This window comes from Urocitellus parryii, chromosome 13, assembly GCF_045843805.1.
Source record: "Urocitellus parryii isolate mUroPar1 chromosome 13, mUroPar1.hap1, whole genome shotgun sequence".
Lineage (NCBI taxonomy): Eukaryota > Metazoa > Chordata > Mammalia > Rodentia > Sciuridae > Urocitellus > Urocitellus parryii.
Window position 1 is genome coordinate 48500950 of NC_135543.1, and position 17050 is coordinate 48517999.

The 17050-nt window shown below is 38.1% G+C and overlaps 1 protein-coding gene across 1 annotated transcript in view; it reads right to left on the minus strand.

Moving 5' to 3' along the window:
• The window catches only part of Greb1l (GREB1 like retinoic acid receptor coactivator), a 249918-nt gene that overhangs the window by 33937 nt on the left and 198931 nt on the right, over positions 1 to 17050 (minus strand). The window contains exons 18-19 of the mRNA XM_077792249.1: positions 5636 to 5816; positions 2776 to 2968 (exon numbers count right to left, since the gene is read on the minus strand). Of these exons, the coding sequence (XP_077648375.1) occupies positions 2776 to 2968; positions 5636 to 5816 (374 nt within the window). The remainder of the gene's footprint in view (positions 1 to 2775; positions 2969 to 5635; positions 5817 to 17050) is intronic.

The window sequence follows — 17050 nt, forward strand, 5'->3', positions numbered from 1 at the left end:
AAGTTTCTGCATTCTTTGTGAGAAATGGTTTACAAATTTGGTTGTGAGCTTTTTAGTAGCCCATCTAAAAGACAAATAATTTTGTGATTTATAGGGTTCAGAAGATAAAAATAAAGCACTATTTAATGGGCAGCTTTTATCTATCTATCTATCTATCTATCTATCTATCTATCTATCTATCTATCTATCTATTTGTTTATTTTGAGGCCCTCTAACACAGTCAACCTGCTCACTGGAACAAGGTCTCCTTTGAGATTAAATGGACTTTACCTGGGGACTCAGGACTTGAGGATATTCTTACAGATTCTGGAGGTGCAGAGCACAGACTGACAGAGATTGCAAAGGCCTCAAGCCCTTTCTTGTCTCCTCCTGGCCTTAGCTGTGTGCTGCAGTGTAGCTGAGTCAAGGAAGTCAGTTCCAGGGGGAAAAAAGTCATTCATCTCCATTTCCCTCCTCATCTTGGCTGCAGGGACACAGCCACTAGGAAAAGCTTTATCTTGTGTGTACTTGGTCTTCATATTTCCTTCTCATTTTTGGCCCCCCCCCCCTTTTTTTTTTTTTGGAACAATAGCAAATCCTTTTCCGTGCCTGCTCCTTTTCCTGACAACAGCATTATAACTTGCTAGAGAGGCTGTATTCTCCTCTCCTTGTTTTTATTTTTCTTTATTCGTAGCAAAAGTATAAAGCAGACTGCTAATGATGTCTTGTGATTAACTGCAGCCACTATGAGTTTTGAGGACTACAACTACTAAAAATTTGAATTAGGAATGAACAGTCTGATATGTTTGCATTAAAGTGTAACTGCACTGTTTACAATACGGGGTCATGGGGACTTTTGTAATATAGAAGTAAGTGGGGCCATTCTTTGAAGCATGTCATGAAACTCAGAATTATTTTACTATAAGAATATTCGGGGAGAAATGCCCTACTCATCAATCAAAACAAAACAAAAATGCCCCTTCTCAAGTCTCTCTGTCTCAGTGACCTCGGGCTGCCAGCTCTGTCTTGGCTGCAGCCACTCTGCTCTCCTGATGCTGTTCCCTGGAAGGTCACCAAAGACTCTTGAGGCCAAACCCAGTGGCATTTGCTTGTTAGTCCTTGGCCTCACTGCCCTCACAGCTGTTTTCTTCCTGGTTTTCTTCCATGATTTATGAAATGGACTTATTCTGCTTTGAATAATAGTACTTAGATATGAATTCTGCCTTCTCTCTAGCCATCGGTTCTCAGTGTATTCTTTGAAGATCCAACACAAGTCCACTCGAGTGCTAGACAATGTTTTCTTGAGTTGAATTTCTTTGCTTTTTCCGTTTATTCTTCCATAGGACGTTGGCTTCAAGACAACTAAAGGAGCTTCTCCCCCACGTGTTATAAATTAGATTCAGCGTAATGTAACATAGATCAATGTAATATTTTCCTTTTCTCTATGTTGACCTCAATTCCATAGGATTTTTCAGACCTTTAATTGCAGAAGGGTATAACAAGTTCCTACAAACTCAATTATTTTAAATAAATTCCTGGAATCCTATGTTTAAACCATAAGTACTTTACTACAAATAGTGAAGATAACTACTCTTTTTAAAGATATGACCACAATCCCATTATTACACCTAACATATTAACCTTAATCATAGGAATGACTTTTAAGGAAAATTAAAACTCTTTATTATTTCATGTAAGAAAAAAATAAAGGGCGGGAACTATTAGCCCTTCTTCCTATCATGGAGGTGATCCCTTTTGGAAAAGACTGAGTGAACAGGTATATAGGATAGTTTCCTCTGTGCCACATATAATAGGACACCTATCTGTTGGATTTAAAAATGTTAATATAGTTTTATTTTTAATTGACAAATATTAATTGTACATATTTGATTGAACCCAGTACCTCACCCATGCTAGGTGAGTGTTCTACCACTGAGCTACAACTCCAGCCTAGTGTTCAGTGTTTTTATACAGAGGATTCATGGCAAAATGGCTTATCTTTATTATTTTATCCAACTCTTGTTTCTTTGATAATATAGTTGGTTTAAGTTTATAGGTCTTAGAAAATATTTTTTCAGGAATTAGGGATTGAAATAAAAAAATATAAAGACCTGGATATTTATATGATTACTTCCAACATATTCAATGCTTCTACTGAATTCCTTAAAGTACAGTGCCATCTTCCACAGTTGTAAACAAGAATATGAGAATTGGTTGAAAGAAAAAAAAAAACCAGTTGCTGTAGGGCATGAGAGTGATTAACAGTGATGTAGATCAGCCAGACTTGAACTTGACAAAGAGGCCACCCAAGAGGACAATAAAATTTCCAGGTCTCAGAATAAAATTAATCATTTAAAGACACCAAGGTGATCCACGGTCTTAATTATGTTCTCAGATAACATCACATAAAAAAAACTGTACAGGATGCTAATTTTCAATCTGCATGTTATCCAAAAAGAACTACCTAATCAAATTTCCACAGGACACTATTCACTAGTTTTTAGTCTTTCTAATCATTGTAGTCAGCAGGGCATAGTAATGAGTATCTATAGTCCCAGCACTCAGAAGACTGAGGCAGGAGAATCACTTGAGCTCAAGAGTTCGAGACCACCCTGCACAACATAGCGAGACCTCATCTCAAAAAAAAAAGAAAAGAAAAGAAAAAAATTGTGATCCTATGGTACTTTTAGAAGATGAAACATTATGTTATTTATATTTTGAACTCTTGAGCAATACCATCAGTTCCAAATTTCTGCTCCCTGGGAAGCTGAAAATATAAGTATATAGGAAACTCACCACCGTATCCAGCTGTATCCAGTGAACCTCGTTGCTGGAGCTGATCCGGGACTGCTGGGTCTGCAGAGTGTATGGGAAGGAGCTGACCTGGAGCACCAGGAGGTTAAAAGCATCCAGAACTTCTCTGCAATTGATGACTCTATCAGCCAATCCATGACTGGGTTCACCATGGGATAGAGAGCCTGAAATGACGCTGTAGAAAAATGGAAAGTCACATTAATACCTTTTAATTCAACTGACTGAATACAGAAGCAGACACCAACATGGAAATCATGTTTTAGTTCTTCCTTTTCTGGTTCTTTTAAATCGGGGGGAGTGGATTCAATTGAAATGTGATTTGGAAGAGAAAAATTTTTACACTTCTTACCCCTCTGCACACAGATTTTAGTGATTTTTTTTCAGTTTGCCCCTGATACAACTCAAAGTGTTCCAGGCCAGGGATGGCTACAGCTATAGTTGAGACAGAGCACTTGACTTTGAAAGCTCACCTGAATGAGGGAGCCTCTTCACCAGGACACAATGCTTAGAGTCCTGCAGCCAGAGCTCCTCTGTATCAAAATCACTCCTATTCCTGCCATGGGTTCCAGACTGGCAGGCCGTCTGGGGAGAGCTGTCCTTTTACAACTTGTGACCAAGACTCGTTTCTCTGAAGCTCTTTCGGTTCTGTTCAATTTGTATATACCAGGTTCCCATGCATCCTCAAATACGTGCATGTGTATATGTAAATTTTGTGTTACCTGGGATTGAATCCAAGGGTGCTTATCTGATTTGGATATGAAGTGTCCTCCAAAGATTTCACTTATTGAAGGCTTGGTCCCCAATGTGGCAATGTTCAGAGGTGGAGTTTTGAGGAAGTGACTGGATCATGAGGGCTCTGACATCATCAGTGGAATGATCCACTGATAGTTAAGTGGGCTATGGGAGGTAGTGGAAATGGAGGCTGGTGGGGCATGGGTTGAGAAAGCGGGTCTCTGGGGGTGTGTCCTTGGGGATTATATCTTATCCTTGTCCCCTTTCTTCCGCTCTCTCTGTTTCCTGGCTTCCACAAGCTGAACTGCTTTCTTCTGCCTCACCCTTCTGCCATGATGCTCTGCCTTCACCTCAAGCTAACCACCAACTGAAATCTCTGAAACCCTGAGCCAAAATAAATCTTTCCTTCTCCTAGTTATTTTTTCTCAGGTTTTTTTTTTTTTTTGTCACAATGTCCCCTACGTCCCCAAATGACTAATGCACTTTACCACTGAGCTACATCTCCAGCCCTTTTTATTTTTTTTATTTTTAAATTTTGAGACAGGGTCTCACCCAATTGCTGAAGCTAGCCTCAAACTTGTAATCCTCCTGCTTTAGCCTCCCGAGTAGCTAAAGATTACAGGTGTGTGCCACTGTACCTGGCAAAAAAACATACTTTTAAAATTAAAGAAATAATCTCGATGACCCAGAGAGTTAAATACAGAGAGATCTAATGTTGTGTCCTCAAAAATATTCCTTAAACTTTGAAAGACAAGGTGTGTGAGGTTAGTGAGCTATTTCTCCTCACAGAACATTACCAACGACTAAAGAGATGTGTGTAAAATTTCTTTTCCCTCCTTTCCCCTCTCCTTCTTTCCTTTATTCCTTCTCCTAAATCTAACAGATTATGGAAGGTCTTATTTATACGCACACATGGCTCTAGACTTCAAATTGCAGCCTATCAAACCCATTCTGGCTTCTGAACAAGATTTTATTTTGAATTCTGACATTTTTTTACCACAAAACAAAGAACTTCCAGATTCCTAACCTCAGTTTCTCCTGGAGAAAAGAAGATTGATAAAATGTTCAATGATGACTGAAACCACCCTGTCCTTCCATGGTGAGGACAAACCATGATATGTCATACTCGATGACTATCTCTCTCTCTCTCTCTCTCTCTCTCTCTCTCTAATATTTGTAGTTGTAGATGGACACAATACCTTTATTTTGTTTATTTAGTTTTTTTATGTGGTGCTGGGGATTGAACCCAGTGCCTCACGCATGTCTCTCTCTTTTTATTTTCCTTTCTTCCTTCCTTCCTTCCTTCCTTCCTTCCTTCTTTCTTTTTTCTCTCTTTTTAAAAAAATGATTTGCCTTTTTAGTCCACACCTCACCAGATAATTACAATTTGATCTGGGGGCACAACTGCTTCTATCATTCCAAACATAATGTTCTTTCATTAATAAGTCCAACCAAGAAATACAATATTCTCTTGTTTAAATTGGGAAATGGGAAGGTTTCAGATCTGCTCTCAGAAACATTTAAGTGGCATTTCCACTACTTTTATTAAAGGTAAGAGGGAAGAGAGAAAAAGAAGGAAGTGGAGGAAACACTGGAAGAGAAGTAAATGAAAAAGGGTAAGAGCTTAGGGAAGAGCTAGAAAAGGAAGCACTTCTCCCTCCTGGGAGCTTATTACCTTGACCTCCTTCTCCCTGCCCTCTCTCTGAAGCAACTGAGTTCCAAGATTCTTTTTTTAAACAATTTTTTTAAAGTTATGGATGGGCCTTTATCTTATTTATTTATATGTGGTGCTGAGGATTGAACCCAGTGCCTCACACATGCTAGGCAAGTGCTCTGCCACTGAGCCCCAGCCCCAGCCCCCATGATATTCTTACGACAGTACTTCTAACAGAAATTTCTAAATTCCTTCACAGTATATTTAAAATGAAATCAACACTAAATCACACGAAGAGTTGAGGGAGCAAGAAAAGATTAGGAATCAGTTAGCAGGAGGAAGACACTAAATGTTAGGGTCCCTGGGGCTTCACACTGTCACCTTTTAAAAGATTTCCTTGTGTAACAATGACTGCTATAGAAGAAATACTGTGTTTGCTCACACGAAAGCAATCACCTCGTTAGTTCCACGTGGGAGTTGTCATGAACTAGCACAAACAGTGTGTATGGGTTCTGTTTCACCCTCCTCATAAACACTTCAAACTTGCTTTGAATCTCATTGTCCAGACGAACCACGTATTTCTCTGCTCTCTGATGAGCTGTCCCATTTTCCTCCAGACCCAAGTCTACAAGGACACCTGCCAAGAAGAAAAAAAGAGTTTATCTTCCTACACACACACACACACACACACACACACACACACACACGTAAACTCAAATGAACTGTCGACTGATACTGGGTACTAACTGTACACAGATATTTATTCCCTGCCAGAATTTTGAAAAGGAAATATCAGACTTTTTTTCTTGAGAACATCCTACCCTGCCTCCCATACCTGATGCAAATAACAAGGAATGTTCTGATACACGAAGTAAAAGCAAGCGAATATGGGAGATCTCTGTTTAACTAAATCCTATTTATGTGCAAAGTACTGCTTGTTACTACAGACCACTTAAAAAAAATTCAGCTTTGGACCACCGTTCTTGATCAAATCAATATAACTGCATGAATCTTCCTTACCCCATGTTTAGCAACAAAATATATACAAGGAAAGGAAAATATGAGTCCAAAAATACTACATTAGTTTGTGAGTGTTTAAGGTAATATTGGATTGCTTTTTTTTTTTTTTTTTTTTTTGTGCTAGGGGTTGAACTCACACAGTTAGGCAATTGCTCTACCCTGAGCCAAACCCCTAATCCCTCTTATATAAGTTTTATACATTGATACACAGTATCTACAGCATGGGGAACCCTCAAACATTGGGTTCATGTACCAAATTAATAAAATGAACTAAAGTACCCATTAATTACTGTAAAATGTTGAAAATTTGAAATGTTAGTATGGTATCATTAACTCTATCTAATAAACTTATTTCTCTATACAGACAATTAAAATACTTTAGGTACATGAAGCAATTGTTGGGATAACTGAAACACCAACTACTCTTGAAATAAACACACTTTTATGAATTATGTTGATTTAATTTTTTTCTAGTTTTTCTTTGAAATAATACCAGCTCAATTAACAAATACATAGTTAGCATCTAGAAGCTATAGTACACTAATAGCCCTAATGATGTTAAAAAAGAGAGAAATGAAAGAGATGGATATCATTACCCTAGGTACATGTATACACCAATAGTATAGCAAATAAGACCAATGGTGCATCTCTACACTGTGTACAACCAGAGAATTGAAGTGTTGCATTCCATTTGTGTACGATGAATTGAAATGCATTCTGCTGTAATGTACAACTAAGTAGAACAAATAAAAAAAATAAAAAAGAAAGAAACAAAAGAAAATAAAAAAGAAATGTTTTATCATATGAAAAATTTGTCATATAAGAAAAGGTAGATAGAAAGATAATTTTGCTTTCAAACATTTTTCATAAGGAGTTTTTGCTTAGAGATTGTTTTCAATTTCCACATGAATGTAATCAAATTTTGTTGTGGATATTTCCAAAAGCAAGCCATCAAACATTTAATTCGGGTATTTTGATGTTTTGAAAGTGTTACCTATGATACTCATTCAACATTCAATAACCATTTATTGTTCATCTACCTTGTGTCAGGTAACTATCAGGTACTGCACTAGGCCTGGTGTTACAGAGTGGAACAGGACAAGCAAAGAACTTAATCTCATGGAGCTTATAATGGAGAAGACAGATAATTTTGACAAGGGTCATGATGGGAGACAAAGTTACTATAGGGTAGAGGAAGCCTGAGAAGCAGATAGGACCACTTAATCTCTAGGTGTGTCTGTTTCCTTATTTGTAAATGGGGAGAAGTGCCAATTGAAGCTTGGTCCTTGGGAAATAAGCAGTGTGAGTTAGGGAATCCCAATATGAAAAGATCGTGGATAACTCACAAAAAGGGAAAAATATACCTTAATTATTAGAAGAGTCTTAGTTATAAGAGTCTTAATTATTATAAGACTCTTAATTATTATAAGAGTCCACTACATTTCAGAACAAATAAACATAAGACCCATAGTATGACATTGAGAGGTTAATTCCATACATGCCCTCAACAGACCAGAGTTCCAGAGATCTAATTCAGTGCCGCTGGGCTCAATTCCTAGCACCACCAAAAAAAAAAAAAAAAGTGTTCTGTAAATAGAATATTAAAGAGTAGCAAAATGAATGAATCACAGCTACATACAACAGAATCAATTTCAGAGATATAAATGTGAACATAAAAGGTAAACCGCAGAAGAATACATAGAACGAGGTTCTACTTATAAAAAGATCAGAAGCATATGAAATTAAATATTCTATTGTTTAGGAGTGAAGGCACTGTAGTATAACTATAAATAAAAGCAAGATATTGATAAACACAAACATATTCAGGATAATAGTTACCTTTAAAAGAGGAGGGACATTCGAATAAGGTCTTCAGCATTCTTCATTTTGGTGTCTATTGTCTGTTTACCCTATTGTGATTGCATTTTGTATTGTGATTTCAAATACTTTTTATGGTTTTTATCTACTTAACAATTAATTTATAACTTATTAAATGGTGGTATGTAAATATCTGCCCATATTTTAGAAATTATTTGAAGACAATAATTACCAAATTCCAACGGATGGCTATATTATCAATGAAATGTAACTGTCTTCCCTTCGCTTTATATATTTTGCAGGGTGGGTAGTGGGGATTGAACCCAGGGGTCTCGCTAAGTTGCTGAGGTTGGCTTTGAACTTGTGATCCTCCTGCCTTAGCCTCCAAGCTGCTGGGATTATAGGCATATGCTACCAAGCCTGGCTTTGCTTTCTATTTTGAATGTTACAGAAATTGAAATGCTAGTGCAAAAAATATGTGTATACCCTTCAATTAGATTAACCAATTTGTACTATTTTGCTACATTTGACTTTTCTCTTTGTCATTTTGTATTGTTGTTATTAAATAATTTAAATAAATAACATGTGCCATGGTATTTCACCCCTCAATCCTTCAATATGTATTTTTTATCAGAGCAAAGAATTCTCCTATGCAAGTATATTATCATTATCACATCTATGGAAATGAACTAACATCAAGTACCAAGTCCAATAACAGCTGAATGTGTGGTGTTCCACTCACTGCCCTCAAGCTTTACTTTTCATTTTTAGGTTGAGAATCTGATCAAGAATTAAGCAGTGGCTGGGGACTGAGGAGATTAGGGAGATATTGGTTAAAGAACACAATATTTTGGTGTGATAAGAATAAATTCGGGAAGTCTATTGTATAACATGATGATCAGAGTCTCACAATATCATATATACATGAAAATTACTGGGAGAATAAATTTTTTGAAGTTCTTACCACAAAAAACCTGTGAAGTAATAGATATCTTAATTAGTTGATTTAGCTCTTCCACCATATATACCTATTTAAGGATATTGTTGTGCACCATAAAAATATACAATTTGTTAATTAAAAAATAAATAATAATAAAAAGGGTTAAGCCTTATACTTGGTTGTCATGTCCCTTTATTCTGCATAGTTAAAACAGCCCAACAAATTCCCTTTCCTTTTTCTTTCTGGTATTTCACAACACTGCTGTTTTTTAAGCCTAGTCTGCTTTTGAAAAATGCCACACCATCTGGATTGTCTGGCAACTGCCCGTGATTAGACATGAGTTAAACACTTTGAGCAATTACACCCCATTGGTGACATCATATCCTTCCCTTTGCACCTAAGGTCAATTTGGTCCATAACTGGAGATGCCAAAGTTTGATTACTTGGTTGGGGTACTGTCTCCTGCCAAATCTCTCCATTGTAGATACTTTTCCTTTTTGTTTTGGTGTGTGTGTGTGCGTGCGCTATGCCTCCAGTCCTTAATTGTAATTTTTTCTTCTTTTGAGTTGTAAATGGACACAATACTTTTATTTTATTTGTTTTTATTTTTATGTGATACTGGGGACTGAACCCAGTGCCTCACGAATGCGAGGCAAGCGTTCTACCACTGAGCCACAACCCCAGCCCTGTTCTCCTTTGTCATTTTTTACCCATGGAATGATACTTGGGAGACTGCGGATATTTGTTCTCCAGTGACATTTTATCCAGTGGTGTTAGTATCCATTGATGATCCTTATAGGGACCAATAATTACATTGGCAGTAAAAAATAGGGCTTTTCTGGGGCTGAGACTGTAGCTCAGTGGTAAAGCACTCGGCCCTCACATGCATGAGGCACTGTTTGAGCCTCAGCACCACATAAAAATAAATAAATATACTGTGTTCATCTACAACGAAAAAATATACATAAACAATTTTTTTTTAAAATAGGGCTTTTCTCCTCTACATTTATCAACTGGCACTCTTTTGTAAAGCAGGGTTTCCCCCTCACTTCTGCCCCTTTTATTTCTCAGCATTACTTTAGGCTCACAGGTTTTTAAAACAATTTCAATAGGTTACAATCCACTGCCAATGTTTTTTTTTGATACTCAAAATCTGTAAATTTGTAGAGTAAAATACCCTTTAAGCTGGTTTCTTCGTCCTTTTAACCTATCCCCAACAATTCTGAGTATGTTCTCACTTTCTGATATAACAAAATATCCCAGACTTGTCTCTACCTCAGAGCTGGGACAGTGAGGAATGGTATTAGAAGCTAAAATCTGGATGTGCTCATTGATGCTGGGATGTCACTGTTTGTAAGCTCTTTTGCTGGACAGAGATAAAAAATATATGAAGTTTTCTTCAAATTATGAATTCACACTTTCATCTCCAATTTAAATCTACAAGAAACATTCCCGGGACAGAGGTTGTAGCTCAGTGGTAGAGCACTTGCCTAGCATGTGTGAGGCTCTGGGTTTGTTCCTCGGCACCACATGAAAATATGTAAATAAAATAAAGGCATTGTGTCCATCTACAACTAAGGATATTAAAAAAGGAAAAATTTTCTTACTTTTCCCCATTCTATATTTGAAGCTCCCTTCTTTCATGTGAGAACCTTAATTTTCAACAGCTTTAAATTTGCTGTCTCTTATGATATACATAAAATAGTTTAAGATTGTCATTATCACTCCCAAACCACTAACATACTAATTATCTGCATTTTTTTGTGCTTAGGATATAATACATTGATAATGTACAGTAGGAGAACTGTGTTCAAAAGTTCCCTGAATTAATTATTTTGCTAAGAGGCAATGTTATCATTATAATATGCAGTTAGATTCACATATTTCTGTTTGTATTCAATTTTAAGTCTGCTTTACCCCCATCATTTTAATCATTTCATTTTTAAGTAAGTAAATCATTGTTAATGATGAAAAGTCAAAATTATAAATGAAGTTATACTCATTCTTTTCTTGTCACTTCTACCCCAGATTTTGATATAACTTTTCCATTAGTTTCTGGGTTAGCCTTCATGTTTTGCTTTCCAAAACTAAACACAGTGGATAGAACTTGACAACATTATGTTAAGCAAAATTATCTGAACTCAGAAAGTCAAGGGTCTGTTTTTCTCTCATATGTGGGAAGCTAGAGAAGAAAAAGAAAAAGAAAGGTGTGGGGGTGAGAGTTCTTGAAAACTGAAAGATCGGTAGAGGAAAGGATTGCGGGAGGGAGGAAAGAAGGAAGGGGAAATTCTTGGGAATTGGCCAGATTACACTGTTGCATCATGAACATGGACATATACTTAACAATGAATTCTAGCATTCTGTATAATTATAATGCACCAATAAAAAATATGGAAAAGAATAAGCACAAAGAGCTGGGAATGTAGCTCAGTGGTAGATAGCCTGCCTAATGTGCACAAGTTAGATCCCCAGGACCTCAAGGCAAAAAAATAAAAGTAGACACAGAGAATCTGAAAATGGTCAGAAGTGCTGAGAAATGGCCAGTCTGATAAAGATCACTTTTGTTCTGTTTTCTTACTTATTTAATTTGCTTATCACAGTTCTATAGGATTAAATAGAAGTTTATTTTCCAATAAAGCATGAAAAAATCTGTCACATTTTCCAACTACACAATAATAATAAAAAAAAAGATTCCAGCAGTTCCCACCCAGGATACCAGTGGTGGTACCAAGAGGCTCAGCCAAGTTTTCCTAAATACTGAATCCTACTACTGACATGGTTGGGAACTTAGGAGGTATCACTGAGTCCTCTTTTATGATGATATGCAACTCACTGAGTCCTATAATGGCAGTAGTAAGGAATCACTGTTCCTTAAAGGTTATTAATCTCACCCTCGGGTGCTGCCAAAAGATGGAGTCCCAGTGATGGACATCCCTGCAGAAATAAATGTCCATCTGTAAATGTCCCTAACAAAGACTCCAAGCAGCTAGATTGGAGATATTTGCCCCCGCCTCACCTTTTCTTTACTGAGAAGCTATAGAATCCAACTGTGTTTACAGAACACTTGAGCATTAAACTGTATCTTCTTTATGGAATTAGAGAAAAAAACAATATCATTTCCTTTAAGGCCATCCCTCTAAAACATTAAAGAAGCAGCATTTTTTTTCTACAAACCAGGGACCTTGAAGGGGAATAAAACTTAGAACACGTGTCCCTTAACTTGTGAGCCAGTGCCATAGGCCATGAAAGTGGAAGATCTGTCTGACCAGCAGCCAGAACCCATCACTAGAAGGAGTTAATACAGTCTGAAGTCTAGAAAAACTAATAAGAAGCAGCGTGCGGTGGCACACTCCTGTAACCTCAGGGACTTGGGAGGTTGAGGCAGGATGACTGCGTGTTTGAGGTCACCCTCAGCTACTTATAAGACTCTGTCTCAAAAAAATAAAAAGGGCTAGGGATGTAGCTCAGTGGTAGAACATCTGTGGGTTCAGTCCCCAGTATCACAAACAAACAACAACAACAAAACAAACAAACAACCACCAAAAACCTGGCATTCTACTGATTAGGGTAGACCTGTACAAGAACAACATTCTAGACACACGCACTGTATACAACTCCAAAATCCTGCATACTGACAGACACACATAATGCCTACACACTGAAGGTCTGCACTCTTGACCAAAGCTGATTTCTAAAACATGTTTTGAATGAAAAAAATTTGTTTTTGCCTAAGGATTACTATCTGGGTTTTAAAATATATTTTAATTTAACATTCAACTCACAAAATATTACAAAAAATTCAGCTCAGCAAATATTTATGAAATGTCTGTTGGGTCATTGCCCAGATAGATAGACATGTTGCCTGAATATTCACTTTCTGGTTGAAGAGAAAGGTCATTCACTCATAAACACACAACTATAACCCAGAGTGTTGAGTGTCATGGCTGAGAATCTCAGGGGATCATAAGTAGCAATGCAGGATTGCGGAAGAAAAGCTGGGAAGGTTCTAGAAGTCAAAGGACCTGCAGCATTTAAAGGAAGGAATGGAGGTCATGTGCTGCTAAAAGTTCAGATACAGACTTAAAAGGCACTGGTCACACTGGGGAGAGGGCCAGTCTGCAGGGTGCTGTGCATAGCAGAGGTAAGGATGTAAAGGTGACCCTGCACAACTCTTCCAGTCTGGCAGGTGGCTAGAGGAGGGAGTTGGAGGGCTTGGAAAATCAACAAAGGCTTGTTTTGTCTTTGAGAGTGAGCAGTTTTAAACTGATGGAATGAGTCCTTGAGAGAATTTGAAGATGGCATTTGAAGATGGCACTGGGAGAAGAGACAATTAATAGCTCAAGGTCCCTGAGAACAGGAGACAGTAGTATGTAGCGTGAGGTAGAGAGCCAGGCTTAAAGAGAGGAGGGAAGCCCTCCCATTGATCAGGAGGAAAGGGAAAGAGAGAGGTGTGTAAGCAGGTTTCTAGATTTGAAGGCAAGACATGATTACCTGAAGTTTCTGGGGTTCTTTTCTTTGGGTAGGGGAAGGGGAAAGAGGCAGCATTGGCATTTATTAAGAGAGAGGTTGAGGTGAGAGGTCTGAGTGGGTGAAATGGAGCCTGCTATAGCTAGGGTGGCGAATGGGAGACAGATCCAACTAAAGAGCCAAAAAAGAATTAATTACGGCAACAACTGGAAAGGTTGAATCCCTCCTTCCCCTGCAAAGGGTCCAACACCTTGAGTACATGGCAAAGGAATCTGTGGTCTGGAACTGAGAACATGTGAACAGATGACTTCAGCATCCAGCAGAGTCTAGCACACAACGAGGGGGAACGGTGTTTGACAATGAGGAACTGCAGGTCCCGAGCACTAGGAAACTGCTAGGTGGTCCACCCGTAAACAAGCAGACATGTTCAGTTATGTTTGTATGGAGAAACCTCTGGTGTTTCTCTTCTATCCTGGCATCCCGAGACTTTTCCCTCTTTGAATCTTGTTCCCTGCTGTCTTTATCACTGCCCAATAAATACTATCTTTTTTTTTTTCTGATGAAATTTTAGGTGATCAACGAAAGAATATAAGATTGATGAGAACAAGAAAATATATTTTAGAAAGTAAGAATGCCTTCCTCTGCCTCTTCACTTCCCCTCCTAATCCTTTCCACTTCTTAAAACTCTCTTATGTCCATTTGGACAGAATAATCTACCTGTATATCGGCAGACAAAACATATCTCTCTGGCTCTTTTAATTCATGTACGTTTTGAAGCACCAAATTCATTCTGTTTCCCTGAGCACGATAAACGACACCCCTCCATCCGGCCCCCAGCTGGATACTGCCAGACCTGCTCCCATTTGCTGAATGCTCCCACCTGCACCATTTGAAAGCAGGGAGGACTAGAATACAGTCACTAATATTTCCTGTATTCATCTCCCCATCGTGAACAGAAAATGGCTTACATTTTGATTGCATCAGTATCCTAGAGTTCTGGTGGGATGTGGAGTCTCCCTGAATGAGAAGAATTATGCTATAAATGCAGATTAAAAAAAAAAAGACCCTGAAACAAAAGCATTTCCTGTAGTCTGCATCAAATAATCCTTCTCTATTGCTCAGCCCAGCAGATACAAGCCTATTTGAGCAAGCTTAAAAATGTTTATCCTATTGCCTTTCTCTTTTTGCCTTGGAATTCCTTCCATAACATTTTCTTTTCCCTTCCCATGCTCCTTCCCTTCTCTCCTTCCTTTCTTAATTAGAATTCGAGTTGAGGTATCAAATGTTTCACTTTAGTGCTGGGTCTGCAACAACTCGATGGTTTCTATTTTCATCTTTTTACTTTGAGCCACACATGGGCTGCCAAGGATGTGCCCTTTCTACATGACCTGGCAGCTCTTCCCGGCCTCGTGCTTTTCCTAGCAGGCTGGCTGCCTTCTTTAGGGAAGGAGGCAAATGGAACCAGAAAGAAGAGACCATGGACATCACTTTTCCCTCTGCCCATTCCTTTCTTCCCCCTAGACTTCCATTCAAACATTAGCAGAGCACCTGATGGTGTCAGGCCCAAGAGAGACCCTAACTCAGGCACGAGGCATCCAACAATGAAGAAAAGGGTCCTTGCTCACAAGGGACTGCCCTCTGTGACCTCAGACCAACTAAGTTCTCCTCAGTTGACATGATAAAATTGAAACCGAGTCAGTTGATTTATTGGGAAGTCTTTCTGTTTCAAGAGCTATGATATTTAAGAAATGTTTTAATGAACAATTTCTCTTTACATTTTTTTAAATACACAACAGAATGCATTACAATTCTTATTACACATATAGAACACAATTTTTCATATCTCTGGTTGTATATAAAGTATATTCACACCAATTCGTGTCTTTATACCTGTACTTTGGATAGTAATGATCATTACATTCCACCATCATTAATAACCCCATGCCCCCTCCCTTCCCCTCCAACCCCTCTGCTCTATCTAGAGTTCGCCTATTCCTCCCATGCTCCCCCTCCCTATCCCACTATGAATCAGTCTCCTTATATCAAAGAAAACATTTGGCATTTTTTTGGGGGAGGGATTGGCTAACTTCACTTAGCATTATCTTCTCTGTCTCCACCCATTTACCTGCAAATCTTAACATGTGATTGGGTCTTTCTCTTCTGTCAATTGGTACACGTTCCAAGAAGGTATTTAATTATCAATACAAATAAATAGTTAAAACATGAAACACTATGTATTTTTTAAGAATGCTTCTTACAAAAGCTTTTCATGTCATGGAAAAATATGTACACTATGATGTCCCAAAAATATACAGGCAGGGAAGACAGGCATCAAATGACATATTAAGTTATTTGTTAACAATAAAATATTTACATTGGTTATCCTTAAATGGTAGAATTACAAATGCTTATTTTTTTTCCCTGTTGGGGATTGAACTCAGGTCTTGAGAATTTTAGTCACACACTCCATCACTGAGCTCTACCCTCACCCACAAGTGTTTAAATTTTTCTGTTATTTCCTTTATTTTTCAAAATAAAACCATAATTATTTTTCTATAATAAAATGAATAAAGTAATTTTAAAGATAAATAGAAATGACTATTTTTGTGCAAAAATTTTGGCATGTATACCAAAGTTAGATGTGAATAATTTTTAAAATACGTTTTGCCTGAAATTTCAGAGTCCCAGCTTATGTAAGTGGTTAGATTCTGGTAACTTTCTAAAGGATAACATCTTCCCCGCCTCCCCCCCCAAAAAAAAAAAAACCCAGTAATTTTATTATGCTCACCAAAGTGTGGGTTAGGGACTCAGGTATGGCTGGGGTAACAATCTTAATATGCCTATTTTAGAAAAATCTGAAAGCAGTGAGAAGGGAAAAGGAAAGACCTACACAACTGTTCCATCCATACAAGGCTTTATTTAGGGACTTGCATTTATTGGAAAGGTGAAAGTGCAGGTCACCAAGAGGTTATTTCAGGAAAAAGCTCTGCAGATGATTTTGTCACTCTGAACAGGTGCTATGATGTGTTTGTTCAGATATGACTTGGGATATCAGATCACAAACAGGAAGGCAGCAAATGCCAATGGGTGTGAGTAAAACAGCTGAAAGAGAAGGCACTGCCTCCATGTATGGAAGCAGAAACCCCAGAAGAAATGAAAGGTCTGGCTGCTGGTTGGTGTCATGGAAGCCCATTCATTTCCCACAATGGAGGATGTTGGCATAAAGAAAATGCAGAAATGACCAGTAGCTGAGAAAGCGTAGCATCCACTCTTGTTTCTGGAGAGGAGAAGGCATTTGACCTTTTCTTGCTTAATCACCTTGGGTCATTTTGTAACTTGGCATTCAGAAATTTAGACACTAAAAGAAAGATTGCTTCTGGACTTCCAGAAGTTGTTGGCAAGACTCTCCATGTGTCAGTCACAACCACCAAGAAAGATTCAAGAGAGGGGAAAACCTAGTTTCAGCTTCTTGAGCCTCTAGAACTAACAAGGGAAGATTTCTTATATAGCCACACTACTCAAAGTGTGGTCCTCTGACCAGCAGCACTGGTACCCCTTGGGACCTTGTTAGAAATGTAGAATCTGGACCCTCTCCCAAATACACTGAAGGGGAATTTCCATTTTAA